The sequence below is a fragment of the Psammomys obesus genome, unplaced genomic scaffold (genome assembly GCF_907164565.1).
Source record: "Psammomys obesus unplaced genomic scaffold, mPsaObe1.curated_primary_1811, whole genome shotgun sequence".
Taxonomy (NCBI): Eukaryota; Metazoa; Chordata; class Mammalia; order Rodentia; family Muridae; genus Psammomys; species Psammomys obesus.
The window spans coordinates 10577471-10603485 of NW_026596117.1; the positions used below are offsets into that span (position 1 = coordinate 10577471).

General features: G+C 42.0%; 1 protein-coding gene across 2 annotated transcripts; it reads left to right on the forward strand.

The window, feature by feature from the left end:
* Nmu (neuromedin U) lies at nt 1-24804 on the forward strand. 2 transcript variants are annotated; one of them, XM_055629407.1, is made up of 10 exons: nt 1-301; nt 5066-5124; nt 9535-9582; nt 13766-13825; nt 15129-15158; nt 15250-15300; nt 17707-17781; nt 20893-20946; nt 22650-22710; nt 24653-24804. In XM_055629407.1, exons 1-9 carry the CDS (start codon nt 181-183, stop codon nt 22683-22685), a joined length of 534 nt encoding a protein of 177 aa, XP_055485382.1. In that variant the 5' UTR covers nt 1-180; the 3' UTR covers nt 22686-22710; nt 24653-24804. The 2 variants fall into 2 exon arrangements, with proteins under 2 accessions (XP_055485382.1, XP_055485383.1); XM_055629408.1 differs by lacking the exon at nt 15129-15158.
* Nucleotides 24805-26015: the final 1211 nt, after the last annotated feature.

Here is a 26015-nt window from a genome sequence, read left to right on the forward strand (position 1 = left end):
GTCTCTCGCGGAGACCACGCCAGCCCAGCCCACGTGTGCGCCAGATTTAAAAGTTGGTGGCTAGCGTGCGGAAACGGTCGCTTCGGTGGGTGAGCTCGGCAAGGGGCGCGCCGAACACGCCCAGAACGCCGGCGCAGCACGGCGCAGGGTCCCTGGTCCCCAGCCCAGAGACGCTCGGAGATGCCGCGAGCGGAGGGTCGCTGCCCAGGGCTGTCCGCGGGACAAGCGGCCGCCTCGTCCGCACCCCACGCCCTGTCCCTGCTGCTGCTGCTGCTCGCCTGCTGTGCAAACGCCTGCAGAGGTAAGATGCTACTGGCCCAGGACTGCAGGCGCAGCCAGCCGGGGAAGGTGCGGGGCGCACTGCAGACTCTACAGCGGGAGTTTAGAGTTTAAAAATTACAAATTAAAACACTCTCTCTTGCGTCGCAGTCTGCTGCTCCCCTACCCAAGGGGAGGTAAAGTTGTGATGCGCTTCGCCTCCTGGGAGGCCGGCTATTGGGTTACGGAGTGGAGGAGAGGCCGGGGTACCGGTTTTCGGGGTGAGGGAGCTCCCCTACTCACAGAAGAGTTGAAGCGAGCATGCAAGGCTTATCTGGGTTTCCAGTCGTGGACACGTAGAGTTGGCGAGGCAGGTGGGATCTGACGATCACAGGGATTTCCCGCGCTGGGCTCCTAGGAAACATAGGAAAAGGCAAGATGAGGCAGGGAGGTCTGCAGTCCCCGGGTGAGTGACAGAGCAAAACGTGTCCCTTGATTCTGTAAAGAACGTTTAGTTACAGGTAACCGGGGATGGGGGGTGGGAAGGGGGGACTGTCATTCATTCCTGCGTTCTGAGGGTCCTTCAGCAGGCTGCTCATTTTTTCAGAAATGTTGAGGGCTTAAATATCACAGCTGCAGGGCGCTTTCGGAGCCTCGCCCTCAGAAGATGGACAGAGACAACAGCCTACCTGGTTTCTATTGCCTTCGTTTCATTATTTTGATCTTTGTTCCTGACACGTGGCGGGCTCCCTCCTTTAAAAAACAAGGGGATGGAGACAGTGAGATAGCTCATCTGATAAAAGTGCCTACTGCCAAGCGTGGAGACCTGAGTTCGAGGCTGGGTTACTAGAGCACTTGGGAGGCAGAGGGCAGACAGATCTCTGTGAGTTCAAAGCCAGCCTGGTTGCAAAGCGAGTCTAGGACAGCCAGAGTTCTGTTACACAGAGAAACCCTGTCTCAACAACAAAAACAACAACAACAAAAACAAAAAAGACCCTAGTTCAATCCTCCCGGGATCCACAAGTTGTTCTCTGAAAGAAAGAAAAACCAGATAGCAAGGTGGCAATGATACGATCACATATTAATCTTCTACGTTAGTGATTCACCATGGCTTATGCAAGCTGAATTAGCCTTTTGTTTTTTAAATATTTTTTTTTGAAATATTAGAGTGATAATTTCATTTGCCTTCTTAAGGAAGAAGATCATTATAGTTGTGTGTGTGTGTGTGTGTGTGTGTGTTTTAAGAAAGAATGCAGATTTATCTAATGCCGTGCAGAGAGATCAGCAGCCCAGCAGTAGCACATAAACCACCCGCAGCCAGAGAATTCATTTTTATTTGTATTTGTATTTATTTATTTAACACATACAGGTGTGTTTTGTGTTTTTCTGCATGTACGCTTGTGCAATACATGTGTGCATGGCGACCTGGGAGTCCAGAAGAGGGTGTGGCCTCCCCTGGGACTAGAGTTACAGATGTTTGAGAGCTACCATGCAAGTTTTGGAAATCGAACCCGGGCTCCTTGGAAGAACACACGGTGCTCTTAGCGGTGGTGCCGGCCCAGACAGCTGTGGTTCTCAGTTTTGTTTTGTTAGGGGCAGGAGCTATGCTTTCCATGCAGGCCGTGTGCAGGGTGCTTGCCAAGGCTTCTGCAGCTGTGGGAAATGACTGTCTCAGAGAACTGAGTGGACAACAGGTTCCTAGAAAACAGATGAGCCTTCAGTTTTGTTTCCAAAAGAGCAAACTAGGCTGACCTAGCACATCATAAATAACCTTGATATCATTCAAGCAAAAGGCCCCCCTCGCTCTCAAGAAACTCCCTGACTGCCTTTTCTTTTCTTTCTTTTTTTTTTTTTTTCTGTTTTGCATTCCCTTTCAGACAGTAAGATAAATTCCTTTCTTTAAAAATGTAGTGAGGAGGCATGTGGCGGAATGAAAAGCCAGTGCCATCTACACTGGTCCCCAGGCTCCTGAGCACGGAGACAGGGACACGGTACACATAGGCAGAAGTTGGAGGCCATCAGCACGTAGATATAACTAGATAGATCTAAAAATGGCAACACAAATGTCATAAAACCAGAAAAAAACAAGTGTCAATAAATGCAGTGTCGTTATCATACAGGAAAAAGGCTATTGGACAAGGTGCACAAGGCAAGGAGTTAGTGAGGTGATAAGGACAAGCCAGACTTCCCCAGGTGAGAACAGTTGACTCAGAGAACATATTGGAAGAGGGAACTTTCTCTAAAGAGGCGCATCCTCTTGGGCTCTGCCTGTCACGTGATTATGCCTGCGTCAATAAGAGATCACTCGGCCAAGGCTGACTTGATGCCTGTCTTTCCTACCCAGCTCTCTGGTTCCGTGGCTGACTCTTATTCAGTTAGCAGTAACTGTTTCTCACATGCTAACTCTGCAGGGAAGCTCTGTTTGCAAGAACAGCATCGGTGCCACCTTTAAAATGACCCAGTGCTTAAGCAGAAATACCTCGGCAAAAATGAGCAAACGCTGGCATTTTTAGGCTCCAGAAGAAATAAGTGGTGTTGTGTCGGGAAACACAGAGAGCAGTGCAAGCACTGCTATTTCTGTGTAGTTCTGCTAGTGCTGTGTAAAGCCCACATCCAAGGCGACATGGACTGAGCAAGCCCTGCGAAGCTCAACGTTTTGAAATCTTGGTTCTCAGTGAGGTAACACTGAGACACGATGAACTTTGAGACGCGGGGTTAGTAGGACATTTGGTAGGAGACTGGGGACACTGCCCTCAGAAGGGATTAAAGGAGTTCCCTTGGGACTCTGGTTCCGAGAAGAGTGGGTAGTTTCAAGAGTGAGATTGGCGCCTCCCTGCCCTTTGGCTTTCTCTCTCATTGCACCATCGCTCTAGCAAGTCCTCTGCCCGCCCCAGGCCCTCAGCTAGGGCTGGAGCTTAGACTTACAGTTTCCAGAACTAAATAAACCTCCTTTCTTTACAGTTTACCCAGCAGAAACCAGACTAACATACCAAGTGGCTTAAAAGCAACATTGTCTCATCTCTACTGTGCCGGTCAGAAAAAGGAAGAGAAATGCAGTGTTCCCTGTGTTCCGCTGCAGTCAGATGATGTTAGTGGATTTCTATCAGCTGTAGACAGACATTCTGTTTTGGGTTCCGTGCCCTTCTTACCCTGAGACTGTGCTTCTGTGTTTTGCAAAAGGGTCACGAAGCACTCTCCCCCTTTGTTTTTACTATATAAAACTGTTAAGTACAATGGCAGTTTCCAAGTCACTCCTGGGAGCTTGGGGTTTGGAAAAGGTCCAACCCCCAGTGGTCTTGGTGAGAAAGTCTGGCCCTAATGCAGGACAGTCAAGATGGAAACTTCACTTTGTCCTGGGATGGATAAGGACTAGAAATGTAAAACTGCACTTTTTAAACAGAAATCTATGTGCTGCTCTTGCAGAGGACCTGGGTTCTGTTCCCAAGCACCCACATGGGATCTTGCAACTGTCTGGAACTCCAGTTCTATGGGCTCTGATGCGCTCTTCTGGCCTCCTTGGGCACAAGACATGTGCCCAGTGTACATGTATACATGCAGACAAATGCTCAAACACACAAAATAAAGATAAGCAAATCACAGGCATGCCTGTCAAACATAATCTCACTCAGTAAGATCGCCAGGTACCTTATATGAAGGTTTGAAATCACGGCTTAATCGTTTCCCACAGCAGCAAGAGCCCAGAATGTGACTCATCAGGCCTGACACAAATGTCTGCGGTATGGTGAGCAATCCATCACTGAAGAGGGTGAAGGATTTTTCCATGAAAACGGTCCAATGGAAGGGAGTTCCATAAAAGAGCATTCCACCCCGTGCTGAATTTAATCAACTCTTTATCTGGTGCTTCTAAGTTGTCTCTAAAACTCACCGCCCCAGAAAGTGGCATTGTTAGCGAAAGGTCCAGTAGGTGCGGGGCCCTTGGTTCAAGTCCCAGTGCATGCACAATTGTGTACACACACACATACACACATACACCAGAATCAGATTAATAACACAGAAAATGTAGTTAATTGTGATTCTTATTATAACGTAAATAATAGTAAAAGCCTGCTGGAACTTGAGGCAACATTGTGTACAGAGTACTAGAATTAGGGGAGATGGGACTTGCCAGGATCTACAGTCAGTCAGAGATGTTTGGAAGTCTTTACTGAAGCCAGGCATAGAGGTAGACACCTGTAATTCCAGCACTCGGGAAACTGGGACAGGAGGATTGTCATCTGTAGGTAGCTTCAGAGATACAGTGATCCTGTCTCCAAAACAAAACAAAACTAATTATATGCTTCTTGCTGCCTATTTATTTAGGTAGCCTTAGGCAAACTCCCTTGCTTCTGGTTTCTTGTAATGAATTAGGAATAACAACAATGTCTGTTGGAAAGTCTGGCATGAAGATTAAGGATATGTGTGTGAAGTCCTTATCACAGATTTGCATATGTTGTTGGAATATTTCCTCTTTCAGGCAAATTGAATAAAGTTGCGATGAGCATCCAGATATAAGTTTTCATGTAACAATATAGGTAATTTATTCTTAAGAATACTCTCTATACTGTGTTATTGAGATTTCTTTGATAATTATGGCTTTTTATGTAAGGTCAAATGTTGATATATCTAGTTGAATTAGCTTGGTAGTAATAAAAAAAATGACAACTAGAATCTGAAAAGTTGAAAAAATATATGTGTATTGGCAGTCTTCACTGAAGCCAGGCATAGAGGTCTATACCTGTAATCCCAGCACCCAGGAAACTGAGGCAAGAGGATTGTCATTAATGTGTATTTAACACTTACTCTTTAGGTATGCCAACATCACCTCAAAGATTACAGCCAGAAAAAGAACTACAGTTGTGGAACGAGGTAAAAAATATTTTATTCTTGCAAAAATTATTGAAACCTTCACTCTTTAAAATTATTATGGTAAACTGAAATAGTGTAATTGAACTTTGGGGAACACTGTGCACCAACATTGTGACATCGTAATAGTTAGGAGTGTTTTATTAAAATAAAAGAGCCAGATATGGTGAAAAACACCTATAATTCTAGTATTTAGGAGGCTGAGACAGGAGGATTTCTGTAAGTTTGAGACTAAACTGAAGTAAATAATGAATTTAAGTCAGCCTGAAATATAGATTCATATATATTTGTATCACAAAATCATATCTCAGGAAATGCTAAAAGAGAGACAGGGAGATAAAAGGAGATAATACAGTAAATGGTAAAAAATCAGAAGGCAGGAACAAGCTGTAAAAATAGGGTAATTATAGTAAATGTGAATATTCTAAAATATAGCACTTAAAGACATGGGTACCCAGACTGGATTTGTGTTCTAGCTGTTAAAGATCTAGGAATAATTATCTACTAAAAGTCACATCTAAGGGCTGAAGATGCAGCTCAGTGCTTAAATACTTGCCTAGCATGTGTGAGGCCCTAGCTCAATCTCTAGTATCCCCCTTCCACCACCCCCACACACAAAAACCACACATACCATGGACAGGGGTTGAAGTATGGAGGGATGGAAATGACATAGAAAGCAAACATGAACCAAAAGAAAACTGGGGTAGTAGCCTTAATAGCCAATGAAATAAAAGTCAAATAAACAAACTATCAAAACAGGCAAGTAACCATTTATATGCTTATAAAATATGGACAAGAAGGTGTAGCCATCATTAATTCACCAGAAAGACAGCTTCAAATTCTACCAGTCTAACATCTGGTAAAAAAAAAAAAAAAAAAAAAAAAAAAAATCATAGGAAAAAAATGAGCATTAAAAATTTGGAATGTGAAGCCGGGCACAATGGCACATGCCTTTAGTCCCAGCACTCAGGAGGCAGAGGCAGACAGATCTCTGTGAGTTCAAGGCCAGCCTGGTCTACAAAGTGAGTCCAGGACAGCTAGAGCTATATATTACACAGAGAAACCCTGTCTCAAAACAAACAAACAAACAAACCAACAAATGACAAAACAACGAAAACACAGAATGTGTTAGGTCAGAAAGGAAGGTTCTGTAAATGAGGAGAGATCTAGTCGTTTTCCCAATCATAATGCCATAAGTACAATAAGAAAACAACAAATTCACTGCTCAAACATTCAATTTATTTGGAAAGTAAGCAGCATTTCTGGGAAATGACCCTAGAACAAAAAGAAAATTACACTTAAAGCTGAACAGCAAAAACATTACAAATCAAAATTTGCAGGATATAGCCAAGACTGCAGAGGACATTGTGCTTCGTTATAGAAGTCCAAAAGTATAAACTTCGTGCAAGGCTACCTCTGCTCCAGAAGTTGGTCCTACACCCATGTCATCCCGGCAGCACTGAGTAGACTCAAAGGTCTTTTACAAAGAGCACATGAGGTTTGGAGGTAAAAGTAGTGGGGAGTTAGGAAAAGGTAAGGAAATGCAGAAGCTTTGACCCAAACACATTATATGTGCATTGTGAAATTGTGCGGTTTTAAAATGCCCTGAAGTTAGAACTTGTTTCTTGTGTCATTGGCCAAAGCCTGGGCTCTGTTACACAGTCAATGTGTCATAAGTTTCTCTACAAAAGAAAACTGCTCTAAAGTTCACATGTCTACCCTTTATCTAGATAAGGAGCTTCTCTCCTTTTTTCTGTCTTGCTAAGAGTTTTGTCACTATTCGATTAGCAAAACCTTCAATTTCAAGCTTAATCAAATACTTTAATCAAGCGGAGCTCATTTGAGATGGGCGATGACCATTTTGCTCCTGTTCTCCATGGTGGTGAAGAATTGCATGAATCAAGTTTCCCCGCTGTTGAAATGTTAGCCCCGAGACACGAGTCCACAAGCCTTGGGGGTATAGGGCCAATAGATAAGAATCATTAGCATTTCTTTTCACTGAAAGAGAGTAACGTAGCAATATAGTTAAAATAGAGTTGGCTTTCTGAACCGAGAGTTAGTTCTACATCTGCAGATTCCACCAACAATGAGTTGAAAATATTTAGGGGTGAAAACCTGTTTGTCCTTCCTAAGGGTACGCAGGCTCTCCTGGTTGTTATTTCCTAAACAGTAGAGTATAACGACTATCTACACTGCACCCACAGTGCGCCAAGGGTTACAAATAGTTTAGGGATGATTTGAAGAATGTGGGAGGTGTGGGTTATACCGAGTGTTACCTGCTTTGTGTAAGGAACACGAGCACCTGTGGATTTTAGTATTCTCAGGGAGGCTGAAGCCAGTCTACAGATACTGAGAGACAATTGTGCATCATCCACAACAGCAATGAAAAGTGATAAATAGTGAATGTACAGTCCATTTATGGAGAAAAAAGTAAATGATGGTAAGAGAGAGCTGTGTGACTAGATGGGGCGACATCTCTTCAACGAAGCAATTGTGTGTGAGGGTGTTTTTAGGAACTGTCTTGGTGTGTGTGTGTGTGCGTGTGTGTGTGTGTGTGTGTGTGTGTGTGTGTGTGTGTGACAGGGTCTCTCAGTGGGATCTGGGGTTCACAAACAAGGCTGAGCTGGCTGATTGGTGATCCCCATCGCACCTCCTGTCTCTGTTTCTCCTATACTGATTACAAGCGTGGTGGCTTTTTATGTTTGTTGGGGACGCAGCTCAGGTCCTCATTCTGATATGGCAAGTGCTTTGCCCCCAGGATTCAGAATAATTCATTATCTATGATTAAAAAAAAATACCACATCTTCCTAAAATGAATCAAAGCAAGGCACATAAAATCAGTGTGGTCTTATTTAGAATGGTTCCATTTACTTCTTTTTTAAAAGGAGAACACCGGCATGATAAACTAAGTGTCCTCAAATCCTGAGGACACTTTGAACACAAGGAGCTTAAAGGCGAGGACTATCTGTTCTTGCTTCCAAAGAGCACTATAAAACTATAGTAGTTTATAGTCTGAAAAGTCAGATAACGACACAGAAATAAAGGCATGAAGTCATGGAATAACTCAGTTTACAGTTGCCATCCGGCCCCTCGAGTTAGTTTCTTACTGCAAGCCTCTGTGACTCTGCTGGCCCTGCAGGTGTCGGTCACCCAGAGTCTCCATCACCACCCCACTGCCATGGAGAGCAGTGTGTGTGTGTGTGTGTGTGTGTGTGTGTGTGTGTGTGTGTGTGCAGGATGGATGGTGGCAGGAAATTAACTTGTTCCCTGAACCCCATCGTGGCTGACAGCAACTTATTCTAGACTGTCTCCCAGACACCCCCGGACAGTCAAAACCCCAGCCAGTCACAGTGATGACCCCTTCCTGAGTTCTTTCTCATCCTGGTTTCCCTTCCTCACTCCTTTGCTGATGCTAAATCAGACACAGTTGCATTTTAGCCTCTTCTTCCTTCTCTGTTTGCTCATTTATTTATCGCAGTAACTGGGGATTCAACTCAGAGAATTAGGCATGCTGGACAAGTGCTCTACTCCTGAGTTATAGCCCCAAATAATTCCTTTTCTAAAGGTCTGTTTCTGGGAGGTGGAGGGAGCTAGAGCCCCAGGCAGACTGGATACACATATCAACAACACTGCAATCAAAGAAGGCAAAGAACAGGTTGAAACTGACTCATCGTATCCAGAGACATAAAGCCCACGCTCTGTACAAAAGATGATATGAAGGGAATTAAAGATCCAAACAGAAAAGATAAATCGTGGAGAAATAGGCAAGATGAAAGTTTGTGAGGAGCAGGGGAAACTTCTCAAACAGAACTTCGAATGCTCCAGCACCTCCTGTCCTGGGAAAGAGGTCCCAGGAAGTCTTTCATAGGCAGAGGACTGAACAACTGCATGAGAAGACTGACTGTGGCTCTGTAGTGGAAAGAATTAAACAGGATGCCTCAGACTGTCCCTCCCTGGGCAGTAGACAGACAGTATATTTATCATACACAGTCTACAAGGCTGTGCAGCAAGAAGCCACCTATGAGATGCACACTTGGCCCTATGAATGGATCTCTAAGTAGCATGTTAAGTGGAAAACAAACTAAATGTCTTAAGGACGTCCAGTGCATGCAGACAAAACAGATTCTACAAGACCATGAAAGGTGTGCATCAAATACCTTAGAAGAATGGCCTAGAAGGTGATGGAGTAATGATAACAAATGGATATATTACAGAGAAGGCTAACAACCATGCCCAGCACCCAAGACTTTCTTATAAGGTTTTAGAGTCGCCTCTTCTCTGAACTTAGGGTTCATGGCTGCCATAGCTCTTGCTGTCTATATGTAATTATTCCATGGAATCTACTTTCTGTTTTTGTTTTTTTTGTTTTTTTTTCCATTTCTAGGGTGTAACTGATGTTTTTGTTTTCTACAGATTAATGAAGCTTGCTCATCCTTTCTGTCTATTGATTCCCAGCCTCAGGTAATTTAATCTGGAGGTGTTTCGTGATAATGTTGGCGTTTCCTGGTGCTTAAAAAAAAAAATCTCCATTTCTCCCTTTGAACTTTTTTGAACTCACTAAGACTCATCACATATTAGATGGTACAGCATTGTCTTCAGGTAATGCCAGTGCTGTGGGCTTGTGTTTTAAAAGGCTAGCCTTTCATCGTTAAGTAAAATAATTTTATTTTGGAAATTGTGGACTATTAAAATACAATTTTAAAGTCAAACTTTGTTTAAAAGAAAACATTATACCCAATAACTAAAGCGCTAATTTGAATATTGCTTTATATCTAGTGCCATGCATTTTTGCACCAGAATCAAGCTTTTTGGATGGGCTCAGGCAGTGGCGCTGGTCTCTAGCCATGCTGGCACAAGACAAGAGGCTGAACTGTGTTTCCAGGATAGCCAGGACACAGTTCACGTCTTTTCCCATGGCAGGGGGGAGGGGGGGCCTAGCTAGTGCAAGGATCCAGAGTTTGCCCTACAGACTTTACTTTCTTAGGCAGCCCCTCCAGGATCCTAGACAGAAACTAATGTGCCTTGTCCACATCCTCCGGCCAAAACCAAGTGACTGTTCATATGGTGGTCCTGGCAGGAGCGAGAAGCAGACTTGTGCAACATCATTTCCTGGCTGCAGAGGTTCCCTTGCCAGAAGTTAGACAGATTTGCTTGGGCTTAGGGAGAGGGTAGGGAAGCAAGACCAACCCCAATTTCTTCTTTAGTTGCTTTCTCACTGCTGTTGATAAAAACAAACAAACAAAAGAACCAGCCCAACAAAAGCAACTATGTATGGAAAGGTTTACACTGACTCACAGCTCAGGGGAACACAGTCCATCTTGGCAGGAAAACATGGTGACAGGAATAGGAGGCTGGCTGCTCACATTGCCTCAGTTCACAGGAAACAGACAATGACTGGAAGTGAGTCCAGGCTGTAAAGCCTCAAGGCCCATCGACAGTGGCCCACCTCCTCCAATAAAAACGTCACCGCCTTAAAGGCTCCACAAGACTCCCCCAAAGGTGGCACAAACTGCGGACCACGTGTTCAAACATGTGGGTCTCTAGGAGACATACTCGAACCACAAGATGCCCTGTCAGGCAAATGACATGGGGGATATTAGCATGGAGGCCTTCGTGATGAACTTGAAACTCAGGAACAGCTTCAGAAAGATTTTTATATCCATAAAACCCAGTGGATATGTTTTTTTTAAAACTTATCTAAACTCTATCAACATAAACTAACTTTAAAAAAGTTCTTTTTCTACGTGTGTGTGTGTGTGTGTGTGTGTGTGTGTGTACACACGTGTGTGCCTGTGGCGTTCTGTGTGGGGCTGGAAAGGTGCACACCCTGTATGTGCGCCTACGCCTGGGAAGGCTCAAGATTAATGTCAGGAATCACCTTCCATCATTCTCCCACTGGGTGTGCTGGGGCTCTCAGTTACACACAGACCTTGCCTAAATGGCCAGTCTTGCTAGCCAGCTTGCTTCAGGGATTCCGTGTCTCCACCTTATGAGGCTGGAATGCAGCTGACACACACACCCAGCCTTTATGCGGGTTCTGGGGATCCAAACTCACACGGAAGCAGCAAGCACTTTAAGCGCCAGGCCAGCTCCCCGGCTCCACAAATCGACTCCTCACTAGCCCTCATCTCCGTGCACCTGGCAGATGTACTGTTTCTGTCTTTCACGTTTATAATGGATATTCCAATATATTTTGATACTATAAATATCATTAATTTTTCATCTTAACTTATTTTATTAATGATGTGATTATCTGAAGAGTGCTTCAAGATATTTTTGCCAAATAAAAAATAAAAAATCTTTAAGGGCCATAAACACAAAATAAAATATTATCTATCCCATATATGAAAGTCCTTAAAAAATTGTTGAGAACAATGGCTTCATATATATATATATATATATATATATATATACACACATATATATATATATATATATATATGTGTGTGTATATATATATATATATATATATATATATATATATATATATATATATATATGAGCTAGAGAAAACGCACTTATTTTGAAATGTTTCCAGCCAAAGGTCAGTGTTATTGCCAAGCCTCATCCAGCCTGGACACGGTTTCCTAAGGAAAAACAACCTACATATATAAATAACAGTCCTCTTCAACTGAGATGCACCTTTGACATGGGACATAGCTCAGCATCTCCTTTTTGTTACTTTGGATTTTGCTGCATTTCTATTGGGCTGTTTGGGGGAAAAAAAAAAAAGAACTTCAGGGATTTTTATGACCACGTTTTCATAGAGTGACCTGAAGGGAACAAGTAAGGAAGGACTTATCAGACTCCGTACTTCATTCACCTCCTAATAGTTTGGGGACCAGGCCTCGGTGGTCAAGCAATCACCTGGAAGACACATGTGAGAAACTCCCCCCCCCCCCCCGCAACATGAAACAGCTAAAAAATAGTCGACTCCCAACTACAGGATCAGTGGACATTGCTGAGTCCACCAGGATCTTCTATAGGTGGAAGGCCTGGCTCCCAGTCCATGCTCAACCAGTCAACCTCATCTTGGAAGGCACTAGAGAAGTGAGGATCTTGGAGGACCTCGCTTCCTCTATACAAAAGGGCAGCACTTCCTTTCCTATGTGCCTTGCCCCAAGTGTTTTAAGGACAGAATATAAGTTGAGTGCAGGAAAGTATTTTGTAACACACTGAAACAGCATGTATGCGTGCTCCATCTTGTAGTATTATCTATTCTAACAGTTTGCCCGGAAAGCAAGCAGCTGGGAGGGAGATGACAAAAACAGACCCCTGTGGGGAGGAAGGATGTGCAGCCCTGCACAGTGACCCCAGCTGTGTTCCTAACAACATCCAGCCATGTCAGGTGCGCTGGCTGACAGCTCGGAGCCACCTTTCACACAGCCTCCAAGCTGAGAGTACCTGCAATGCTAAATTAAACCAAACAGCCTTTCCTGCCCTTAATCCTTCCAGGAACTTCCTGCAGTGACATCACCCCTGATTTCTGGCTAAAGAAATTAAAGTTTAGGGAGATCAAGTAGCCAGCATGGGAAACGTGGTCCACACCGCTGTCTAGTTCCAGGCTGTTTACCTTCGCAGCACACACCTTAACCTCTGTTTACACTGCCTCCCACTGTCGCAGCTTTTCAAGACTTCAGAAAGGAATTTACTAAGGAACCAATGGTTCACAGGCCAGCTATGCTAGGTCCTGTGCAAAGCAGGGTTTGCCCCTGCTTGTCCATTTGTGCCACTCCTTACCACGCCCAGCTGGCTGCCAACCACAGGATTCCTGCCCTAATTCCGTGCTCTGATGCTTTGACAAACCTGATCCTGGGGTGTGCAGTCAGCACCCTGGAAAGGGTGGTACTCGGACAGGGTGCACCACGCATGGCTTCTTGTCCTTCGGTTCCCATTGTTTGAGAGCAATTGCCGGATTTTCAAATGAGCCGGTAATGAGTAATGTTCAGCGAGGCTCACTGCTCTGGCATGCACATGCCCTTTGCTACAAGCTAGGGAGCCTAATCCCTTGCTGGCACTGCCCAGGTTGTCTTAGTCATAGAGTTCCATGATGTCTTAGCAATCGCTGAGAACTATGTAACTGGACCACAGTGAAAGCCTCCATTGCTGCAAAGATGCAGCAAGGAAAAAGGGATTTGTTTGTTTATTTGTTTGTTTGTTGTGTGTTCAAGTTTGTGTGTGTGTGTGTGTGTGTGTGTGTGTGCGCACATGGGAATGCATGCCCAGGTATACCCAAGCAGAGACCTGGCATCTTCCTCCATTGCTCTCCACCTTGTTTTTTGAGATGAGAATCTCACAGAGCCTGAAGTTTGCCATTGGGTCTAGACTGACTGCCCAAGCAAACTCCCATGCCCAATGATGAGGTTACACACTCGCTCAGCTATGCAAGACCTTTATGTAGGTTCTAGGGATTTGAACTCAAGTCCTCTTGCTATCCCAGCAAACTCTCTCACCTGCTGAGCCATCACCCTGGCCCTAGGATGTTTCGGCACTGTTATGAGAGAAATCAAGAGATACCTACAGAGTTTCAGTGAAGCACAGCAAGAGTTCTTTGCAGCAACAATGGGATATCCTTGTGTTTCCAAGATCTGAAATCTCACCCTCTGTGCAAATATAGTGCAAAGTGTCTTCTTGTTTGTCTTAGGCATTTGTTGCACTGAGGGAGCTTTGCCGTGTGGTGATGGAGATTTCCCAGAAGCCTCAGGTAAGGCTGAAGTCCTGTAGGTAACCAAACATTGAAAAAAATGCGTTGAAGTTCCTCCTCCTAGAAGCAAATATGCCCAAAACAGGAGCTAGAAGACACATTGACTTGGGATAAGAAACAAGTACTTCCATTTCTCTGATACCTAACATGTTGGGATTATACTGGTAAAGTTCATACTTAACCAACTGGGAAACCACGTCTCCTTCAAGCATAAAATCTGATCTGATGGGAGAAACTTACGGTCATGCCTTCCTTATTTTCTCACCAGCTTGTACAACTGGAGACAAGAATGAAACGAGGTTGCTAAATTGTTTATGGCCTGTGTTTAGGACATTATACTTTGTTGCAGTGTAGGACTTTAAGAATGGAAAAACGTAGCTGGGGAGAACACTTAGCTGGCATGTTAGCTTTCACCCCCCCCCCCCCCACACCCCCTACCCCCCCCCCCCCCCCCCCCCCCCCCCCCCCGAGTGGGGAAAAACAAACAAGGAAGAGCAAACCAGCCAACTGCATCGTCAATGTCAGCTTAAATGTTCTGTTTGCCTCTGTGGCCGGGTTTCTGACCCGAATGATTTGTTTCTTCTGGGAGAATACGTTTTTCTAGGTAAAGGCAGGTAGAAGCATAAGAAAGTGCATACAATTAAACCTTGGGTTGTTGGCCCACTCCAGCAACGAGCCTTCCACACAGAGTGACTCCGGGAAGGAAACGATAGTGTGAAGGCATGGGGGTTTTCTGAAACTTCATATGGGGATGTTCCCCCTCCCAAAAAATGCAATTTTTCCTAATTAAGATAAAGAAATGACAGTAATATCTATCCATTGCCTTTCTTTGGTGCTAAGAGCAAATGAGAGGGAAAAAAAAAAGTGATTTGACTCCTAAAAAGCACAGACATTTTAGAGACAAAAGCATAGAGGGAAACTTATGGCAGAAAAAAGTAATCCAGGGGCTTATTTAGTGATGACAACTAAAAATATTTTGATGTAGTCTGGGTGATTTCTCTGGGTACTCCATCATGTGACTGGATTTCCATCCCTCTACTATTAAACTTTGAGGATGCTTCCAGGTTTTTTTCTTATAGCTAATTTTGTAGAAAAGATCACCCTCCACTTTTTATAAATAATGTTTAATCAATTTTTCATTTACTTTTGATCAAAACCATGTGTAATCAATTTTAGTCTTATGTTTGAAATATAATGTGTCATATTTTAATTTTTTAACATATACATAATTTATTGTAAGCTTCAAAGTATGTAGCATATAGTTTAAAAATGTATATTATAATGATATACATCTCTTCACTAGGAACAAAATGAAAAAGATAATACTAAGAGGGTAAGGCATTTTCTTAAATACATATACACTAAAAAGAATAAAGAAAGCCACAGATACTTTATGGATAATTCACTGCCTTCTGTTTTAACAGTTCTTATTTCATTATTCAAAGATACAGAAGTCTGGAAATTCAAATGTTGTGGTAAGTAATCACTACTATGTGTTTAAGAGAAAACTGATTATTAAAATAATTATATAGCATACAATAAGACCAAAATTCATATTTTTTAAAATTTTATTAATTACACTTTATTCACTTTGTACCCCCATAAGCCCCTCCCTCCTCCCCTCCCAATCACACCTTCCCTCCCCCTTCTCCACGCATGCCCTTCCCCAAGTCCACTGATAGGGGAGGTCTTCCTCGCCTTCCTTCTGATCCTAGTCTATCAGATCTCATCAGGAGTGGCTGCATTGTCTTCCTCTGTGGCCTGGTAAGGCTGCATCCCTCTCAGGGGGAGGTGATCAAAGAGAAGGCCAATCAGTTCATGTCAGAGGCAATCTCTGTTCCCATTACTATGGAACCCACTTGGACACTGAACTGCCGTGGGCTACATCTGTGCAGGGGTTCTAGGTTATCTCCATGCATGGTAATTGGTTGGAGTATGAGTCTCTGGAAAGACCCCTGTGCTCAGATTTTTTTGGTTCTGTTGCTCTCCTCGTGGAGCTCCTGTCCTCTCCATATCTTACCATTTCCCACTTCTTTCATAAGATTCCATGCACTCTGTCCAACAGTTGGCCATAAGTCGCAGCCATCTGCTTTGATAGTCTGCAGGGCAGAGCCTTTCAGAGGCCCTCTGTGGGAGACTTCTAACTTGTTTCCTGTTTTCTTCTTCTTCTGATGTCCATCCTCTTTGCCTTTCAGAATGGGGATTGAGCATTATAGCCAGAGTCCTCCCTCTTGATTAGTTTCTTTAGGTGTACAGATTTTAGTAGGTTTATCCTATATTATATGTCTATATGAGTGAGTATATACCGTGTGTGTCTTTCTGCTTCTGGGACAGCTCACTCGGGATGATCTTTTCCAGTTCCCACCATTTACCTGCAGATTTCATGATTTCCTTGCAAAACTCATATTTTTTTTACTCTGAAAGTTATGTATGAGCCAGGTGGTGCGGCTCAGTGTTCCATTCTTCAGTACCACAAGGGGAAAAAAAACTGAGTTTACATATGACTGAAGAAGGAAAAATCAATACTTATTATATACTTACTTTATATGTCAATAACTGCATTGCTTTATGTTCACTCAGTCACAATTATTTATTACCTAGTATGCGACAACCCTAACTCTAAATGCTGACGATATGATGATAAATTAAAAAAAACATTTAAGAAAGAAATCCCTCCTTCATCAATTTGTATTCAATGACCAAAAAAAGTCTAAGAACAAATAAATAAGTAAAAACAAATTGTTCTCATCCAAAGACATTTTTACAAACAATTGCTTCAAAAGACAAGTACCAGCGGCTAACTGGAAATAGCATCTTCTCCTCTTGTTCCTCATCGTTAGGTCCATGTTCACTGGGAGAGTTTATACCAGAGTAACTAGAAAGGAGTAACTAACCAGGTTTAATTCACATCAAATGCATGTCATTTCAGTGGTCATTTTGGTTTGTTAGTTTTTATTTCATTTTATTTCTTTTCTTTGCATGGAATTAAAAAGGACAATCTAGCTATGGCTGTAACATAGTGGTAGTATAAACAAGGCCCTGGGTTTGCTCTTTTTAAGCCTGGGATCCACTACTGTGCACAGTTTGGGGAATGAAAAGGATGGCGTGTTTTAAACACATGTGCAGAAAGCTAAATGTAAGCGTGAACTCCACATTAAATGAGGACCTCCTGGAATAATCTCATGGACAGATGAAACTTTTAAGTTAGATTAACTGCATACTGGACACAAGTTGCATTCATGAGCAGAAAACCATTATCTGGGGGATCTGTTTATCCATTTGTTAAATGAATTTAATATTAGTGATGAGGCTCAGCTCGACCTAGATCTTAAGAAAAGTGCAGCGTTATCAGGCGGCTGTGTGTCTCGGGTGTGCTTTCGTCTTCTTCCACGTGACATCTCAGCACCAACAGCACATTGTCATCTTTGTGTCCCCTGCTGTCTTGCTCCATTTTACGTATTTAACTTAGGAAGGAGATTTCGGGGGATGTGTGTGCCATAAGCATGCAGATAGAGAACACTGATACGAGCAAGTTGCCTTCATGTCGGCCAAATTATTCTGAGCAAGTGTAGAAGTTGACAGATGGCTTTTTTGCCTCCTAGATGGGCCGAAGGAGATGACAAACAGCTTAGTGTAGGGCCAGCAACCTGTCCTACCCTTTGGTTTATTTATGGCAGTTCTTTAAAGGGCTTGGAATGGGCTGTCTTAGATAATGTATTTAATTTCCTTTTTTTTTTTTTTTTTTTTGTTCTTCCGTCTGGGGTGAGAATAGTGGGTAAAACCATATAGACAGGCAGACAGGCAGGCAGACAGACAGGAAGCCTTCTTAACGCCCATTGCTGAGGAGCCCTCATGCTCATCATGTGTTCATACCCTCTCAGTCGTCTGTCGTGCATCCGTTGCTGCAGCTCGTTCCTCAACTGCATGAGAGAAGAATGAAGAGATTCAGAGTGGACGTACGTAACCCAAACCGCATGCTGGCTTTGGCACTCTGGGGCAGCCCCTTCCGCTAACTGCAGCTGTAAGATACCTTTCTCCCGGGTGAGCCCCTCACATTCAGCATTCATACTCGCTGTTGGCTTTCTGTCAGTCACAAGGACAGTATGCCAGAAAAAAAAAAAAAAGAGTCGTTGGGCTCAACTTATGAGAGAAATCGAGGTTAGCGTCCCCATTTTCTTCAAGCAGATGCATGCAGTGACTTCATTTCCTTCTGCTGCTTCCTCAGACAGAGTCCACTACCTCCCAATACCACCACCGGCTGCTGACCAAGCACATAGGCCTTGGGGACATTTCAGATCCCGATCATCATATACTGGGTTAACCCACGACAGATCATCGTGCAATCTTTCTCCTTCTCCATGTTCTGGCCCCTTCTAGCTCGAGCTCCAGACGTTGAGGAAAACTGGGGTTATACACCCTTCCGTGACACTGTCACTGAGAGAATGTGCCCATGTTTAAGAAAGGGAACTGCTGGGTGTTTCATCTTTAGGGAGGAATTAGAAATCCAGTCAAGGACAATTTATTACCCCTGTATCTTGTTGACAAATAACTAGGGCAGTGTAATTTTTTTTGTGCCCAAGTATTAAAACATTGATAAGAATAAGGATTGTAAATATACATATCCTAACACAAATGTCAGTGTTTCATTTTTCCCATGGCTAAGAAAAATAGCATCTGAATCCGGTGTGTAAGGTAAATATAACTAAGCCACACATTCTGAACGAAAAAGTGGGGAGTTTCAATATCACGTAAGAACAATCCTAACGCTTTCAGGGTTGAAAGTCCTGGGGTAACATTTTAAAGCAAGAAATTGCATATTCGCTCTAGCATTACCACCTCTGATTTATTGGGAACTCGGCTGGATTTTCACAGCTTCTGTTACCACAAGTTAAGAGAAAGGAAGATCATGATAGTTAAAGATGTTTCCACGGGCTGTCTAGTATGAGAGGTGACAAAGCAGTTCACAGACCCTTAGCCTAGGCCAAAAAAACAAACAAAAAAAAAACCAAACAACTTTTTTATTGTAACATTCCCTTTATGGTTTAGTGATGGTTACTTTATTATTAGATCACTGCCATTACATGTATTAGTTTTAAAAGCTGAAAGCAAGTCTGGTGTTTTCATAACTTTGATACTGCATTTTTTTTAACTCTTCTTAAAGCACATTTTTAAAAAAAAAAAAAAAACAACAACACACAGTTAGATGAGTGAATGTCCCAGAATTTATTTTTATGATCATTATTTCCCCCCTCCCGAAAAAAATTCTTCATATTTTTAGCTTCAATTGAATAGGGCTATCTGCTGCTAACTATAAAGGGAATTTAGGGAGGGGAATTAATAACAGCTTAACTTTGTTGAATTTACAAAGCTGGGAATTTAGTTCAGTGGTAGAGCACTGTTCTAAATGTGTGAGCCCCTGAGTTCAGTTTCCAACACCATCCACTCCCAAAATGTTAGAACTCCCAGAAAGAAGAAGAAAGTGAATTGATATAAAATCTTCTAGAAATAAAGGCACACTTATAAAATTTTACTCTATTCTCTACAATGTCTATAATAACTAGTGGCAATTATTTTAACTATGTTTTTTCAGTCTCACCATTTACACAAAGAAAGAGTGAGTAATAGTCATTATTATGGCCAACTTAGAACACGGTCCCCATTTTCTGTCTTGAGCAAGACTACTATAGTTGCGGACAACTGCCGGAATACATGAGGCCTGACGTATGCGCAGGTGCTGACAAATGAAGGCAAACCCTGAAGACATTCTCCCACAAGCCAATGTCCTTAGAGAACCCTGAGAACAAAGAATGTAAGAGATAAATGAAAACAAAACAAAACAAAACAAAAAAACAATTACAAAAGAATGTTGGTTGTGCTGGTCAGCAACATCTGATTTTAAAATATAGTTTTATAGTGAAATATCTTGACTTTAAAAAATTTGGACTTTTAAGCATTCAAACATTTTGAATTCTGTTTGCTAGATATGAACCTTTTTATCTTTCCTTTCCAAATTCTTTCAGTTATTGACAACTCTGTCTTTTATGACAACACCTGGAAATCTTTGGTTTTGTTGTTGAGTGCTTTGAGTAATTAGTATATTTTAATTTTTATTGTGTTCTTCTTTCTCTTGACTATACACAAGAACTGTTTTTAGACAAGTACATAAACATACAGTTTCCATGTATACATTTTAAATACATGTTTCAATCTTAAGTAATGTGATAGGTATAGTAAAAATAAGAATTGAGCACAAATATTGAGAAACGGAGTTATATTTTCTATAAATCTAGGATTTATGAACTTAAATAGGTATCAGAAATATTTAGTAGAAAAAAGAATATGAGCATACTCATGGAAAATTTGAAAACAGTCTTGACTGATAAATTTAATGACCATCACAAATTATTAATGCAAACAAGCCAATTCTATGGAAACAATAAAATGCTGAGTATTCTTTCCATGAAGCTTAGAATGATATACTTAAGTAATACCACGTAATACACTTGTTATAAGTACAGTTTTTTCTATATTCTGCACATACAATAACATCAGAAAAGTGTCTTTCAAGGCATCGAGTAGATATACATTTGCCCAAGTTGTCCCTCGGTTTCCTTGAAGAAGTGTTATATCCTCGCTTTAACGGCAACCCCAGCTTATATTTTCCCATTCCTATGTGACCACATCCAACATTTATTTTTTTTAAAGAGATTATTTTATTCTAGCAAAATGTCAAAATGAGACTTTTTAAATAGAGTACGCCTGATATTATCTTTCTTCTTACTGATGAATATGCGTACATCTGACAACAAAATTCCTGGGGAAAGAATCCATGATAGTGACACAGAAAAATACTTTTAAATGCACCGCTCTGGGGACACTGCAGTTGTTGAAATGAGGCAGGTGTAAGCGCGATGGTTCTCTACTGACTTGAATTCTCTACTCAACTCTTGGTACCTTTTGTTGAGAGGGAGGAGCTGGAAGTAATCCTGAGCTTCGCTGCAGGCTTAGGAAGGCTTTGCATTTGTTCAGTGTGGCTTTATTTGTTGTGTCTTCCTTATTTCTTCCAGGAGGAATTCCGGAGTCCTTTCACTGGTCAAAGTAGGGGATACTTTTTATTCAGGGTAGGTAGATATAGTATCTTGTGAGTAATAAATATGAAAATTGGCAAAGTATTTCCGGTGCGTGTTCACCGACTTGGCTCATGTTTTAATGACATTTGTGGATGTATTTATAGACTTCTCAAATCAGGGGGCTCAGCCTGATGTCATTTCTGTTGCTCTAATCCTCCTTCCACCACTCGAATGTGTCAGCACTCCAATGGAATCATCTACGCCACAGAGTCATCTTATGATACTTTCTGTGTAAGAAATAAGTTTTTAGCGCTATTTCATAGGTCCAAGGGGGTCAGATGTGACTATGCTGCCAAACTGTTAAAGCTGAAAATTCAATGATAATAAAAGCTTTCTCTACACATAGAGGTAGCTTTGTGACTGTGTTTGTCATTTTGCATTTGCGTATGAAATGTGCTTCTAAAGAACTGTTTTCTGTAATATTTACTTTCTTAACACATAGCCAGAAAGTTACCCATTTAGTAAATGTGTAACTATTTTCTGAACGTCTAATAGGTGCTAGGCAAGGAGCCAACAGGTGGGAGTAAGAGGATAAGAATTAAGAGTGGGCACTACTCTCACAGAGTTCAGTTCCCAGCACTCACTTCAGGCAGCTCACAACATGTAACTCCAGCTCTGGGGGATCTGGAGCTCTCTTCTGGTCTCTGTGGGCACCTGTATTTATACACACACACACACACACACACACACACACACACACACACACACATGCACGCACACACAGTTTAAGGTAAAATAAAATATTTTAAAAGAATAGAGTTCAGCTTCCACACCCTAGGACTTTGCAGCCTGATATAAAATAAATAAATAAATAAAAGCAAGCTAAAAACAGCCATCCCTTGGTATCCATGGGGTATTGTTTAAAATTAAACAAACAAACAATGAGGGTACTCAAGCCCTTCATGTTAAATGATGTAGTATTTGTTTAAATCCAACCACATCCTTTGTAAGTCACATTTAGATGAGATTTGAGGCAAACACTTTAGCTGGAGAATGGAGGCAGAACAGATGACTTTATGTGTGAATACTGAAGATCAGATAGGACATATTTTAAATTTAAATTAAATTAAATTAAAATTTTTAAAATATATTCACTTTACATCCCAATCATAGCCTCCTCCTTCATCTCCTCCAGGTCCCACCCTCTGTCCCTCTTCCCCTGACTCCCCTCCCTTTAGTTCTCAGAAAGAGGAGCCTTCCTCCCCTACCAGCTGATGCCAGCACATCAAGACTCAACAGGACTGGCTGCATCCTCTTTCTCTGTGGCCACCCCACTAGGAGGAAGTGATCAAGGAGCAGGCAACAGAGTCCATGCCAGAGATAGCCCCTGCTTCCCTTACTAAGGGACGCATTAGAGACTGAGCTGCCTATAAGCGACATCTGAGCACCTGTTTTCAAATGTTGGCCCCTATAAACAAAAGCAAGTAGTTTCTAATTCCTCCTGGTCCTATAGCAGCTTCAGCAGTGCCTCAGAGCTCAGTAAAAACACACATTTTTGGCTTCCACCTCAGCCTTAGCAGGTCAGAAGCTGCAGCTTCCGGGTCCAACAAGCCCATTACTGTCCTGCCCAAAGCCCGTCGGGTGACCTCGACGTACACGAAGGAAACCCCCCTTTATACCAATAGTCTTCTTTCTATGGCATTTACCTTACATCCGTGGCTACAAATTTTTCTTTCTAATTCATTCTTTTGCAGCCGCGCAATGGGAAGAGGTCAGCAGGCATCATTTAAAACGGTTCGAAAAAAAAATAGATCAGTAAGTAAAGATGAAACGGCACGTGTTTCACGGCTTGGGAGATGGTCACAAACTGAAGGGTACTCAGCTGTCTCGTGTTCAAGTGCACGCGTGCACTAACATTGTATGTAAATCCTACAGGTGTTGGGGCAGTGCAGGCGGTAGAAAATGGGCTAGACGTGCTTTGAGCCCAGGATTCCTTGGTCTGTGACGAAGTAGTCATCCAAGGTGCCTTGGGAGGTGGCAAGCCCACCATCGCTTAAGGGTTTCATTTCTGCTCTGTTACTCGGCATCCCCTGGAGCGGGCCAGGATTCACGGCCCCGCACTTTCCTATTCCACATAGCTCACTCTCCAACACTCTCTGCAAATACGGGGATGCAGTTCAGATGATGGGGTATTCTCAGGCCAGGCGGAGCCCCGCGAGACCCTGTCTCAAAAGCGGCCGGTGGGGGAGGGAGGGCTGGAGAAGTTCACGCAGAGGATGGGAATTTCTTTCTGCAGCCCATACCAGCAGCTCTTCATATTCTCTTCTGACCTCCGCAGGCTCCCGCAATACCACACACATAAAATTTAAAAAAAAAAAAATTTTTTTTAAAAAGTAAAGCAGAAATTTCTGACAGTAAAAAAAAAAGAAAAATCTGGGTGTTTGAAAAAAAGTAAGTTATTTCATTTCGTTTATTCTAGAAAAATGACAAAACTATGAATACACAAAGACAGAAATGAAAAGATAGTCATTGAGACTAGACAAGTAAAAATAACCAAGAACACTTAGCATAATTGACAAAGTGAAATGGAATCTGATCTGTTTAGTATTAACTTCTCTCTAAAGTTGAGAAAATTTAGCTTTATGATCAATTCCCCTAGGTTAGGGTCTACTCGGTCTATTTTGGTCAGGATTTTATCTACGTTGCTAATAGAATAGTAATTCAACAGTCATTTATTTGCCCCTTGGGTTTGTCATCTGGTTACCTAAGGTCTTGTTTTATCTCGGTAATAGAGTTTTTAAGAAAATAAGTATAAAATATGGATGGTGTAATGGCAGATATACAAGTAAATAAACAGGAAAAAAATTTGATAGCTCTCATTTGATTGAGATATCAGTCTCATCACACATAATCCAAGAACATTCAAATAAGAACTTAAAATCAGATGTGAAAGATTTAGTGTTTAAACATTGTAGCCAGTGATGCCCCATTTGCTAATGATTTCAGATAGAAAATCACATCAACACCACTAAGCCATTCAGCATAGCTTCTGGAACTATGGGCTCTATGAAACTACCAGTTTCAGCACTTGAGATTTTTTTTTTTTTTTTCACATCTGAATAGTTGTAAGGAGCTCAGCAGGGGTTGGGGAAACCAGCTAAACCAGCTAAGGAGCCAAAATATGGCCAGCTGAAGCTTGGAGTAAAGCCACAGCAGGGTTCCCCTGTGCTTGGGCCTTCTCCAGGAGGGACAGCTGGTCTAAGGTGGAAGCAGAAAAATCTCTGAATCTAAAACTCTCTCCATCTCTAAACTAGAAGAATCTTCTTATTGGTAATGATGACCTTTAGTAAACTACTTGTTTGTTGCCTCTTGTTATTTTTTTTTTCAAGATAGGGTTTTTCTGTGTAGCCTTGGCTGTCCTGGAACTCCCTCTGTAGACCAGGCTGGCCTCCAGCTCACAGAGATCCACCTGCCTCTGCCTCCTGAGTTCTGGTAGTGAACTACCTTTATATTATTAAACACTATAATCTATTAAGATAGTCAGATGTGTAGAGTAACTGTCCCATCTGAGAGTTATTAAGTGGTGAATTGTAAAACAGAGAAAACGGGGGCTGAAGAATAGTTGGGAAATACCTCAACTGCCAACGTTATTATATTATAACAAAATATTCCTAGAAATATCTATATAAGTATTATTTGTGCATATTCATATTCTCACATATATGTGAATCTAATTCTTTTTTTTTTCTTTTTACAGAATGTCAGCTCATCTTTCATTGAAAACACTGCTATGGACAAAAAGAGAAAACACTGCTTTGGGATATAAAATATATTCACATTTGGTTCTCAAAAATGATCCCTCCTAAATTTATTGTTGCAAACCCCTGTATTGAAACAGTCTCTGTGATGGTTGAGATTATAAATGTTTAATTTGTTTAAAATAAAATGGCATCTTAAAATCTTTTATGACCGATTGCACAGCAAAGCTGTACCTGAAGATGAATCCTATCGGTGCCCACAGCTCTGGATAGCTCTGGAACACATTCTTTTTGAGTGTTTGCTGACGTCACACATAGAGAGTTGGGCGGACCACCAGCACTTATAAGTACCAGAATGTAGACTGTCATGATGGAGTCTGTAATCTCAGTGTTGTGATCCGGAGGCAGGATGAAGGAAAGTTCAAGGCTGGCCTGGGCTATGTGGCAAGAGTCTGCCTGAAAACACAAGTGAAACAACAAAATGGAGTGCTAGCTATCTTAGAATACCAGCAGAGCCACATGAGTTATGAAATTATTCAGTGGTCCAGTGGCAAGCTGTGATTTACGTCTTACAAAATAGATTTCAGATTGCTGCAAGCATACCAGATGGTGTTTGCCTGGCAGTTAATAGTGGTTAGTTTACTTGTAATTGCTTCACCTTGCAAGTGGTGAAAAGCAGCGCTCCTGGTTTATTACCAGGAAGAAAACCACCTTACGAGGGGATGGTGCTAACCAACCTCGGGTAAGGTTATTTAAGGAATTTAACTAACATTTCATGAAGAAAGTTCTTGAATTACTCTTGCTACCAAGCCCTGGGAAGAACAGAAATCAAGAAGAAGCGGAGAGGGAGAAAAAAAAAATCACAATCTTGGTTTAAAAGTGAATTGCCTTGGCAGGATGAGCCTTAGAACATCGAGGGTCCCGTATTCTGAAGCCACGAGTTAGACAGTGTTAGCTCTCTGTACACAGTGGTTTTATTAACTTGGATTTTAAAATTAGTTCTTTAGTTAATATACATCAGATCTGTGGTAGTTCATACATATTTGTAATTGTCCTGGTTCACATTTAACCTCCACTGTCCCTGATGCCCCTTTTGGCTCCCTTCTCCCAGCCAAATAACCCATCTTCTGGTTTCATGTCATACCTATGTTACGTATATCAATACAAATTCTGCATATGAGAAAAAACACGCAGTATTTTCCTCCTCCCATTACCTTCTTTTGTTAAAATAGAAAAAGTTAAATATTAGGCAGCAGGGTCGCTTTAAAATCCAGAAAGACAAGAATTGCTTGTGTATTTTAAGAATCTTCACATGAAAGTGAGGCAGGGTGAAAAGCCGAAATACCCAGATATGGTTTCAAA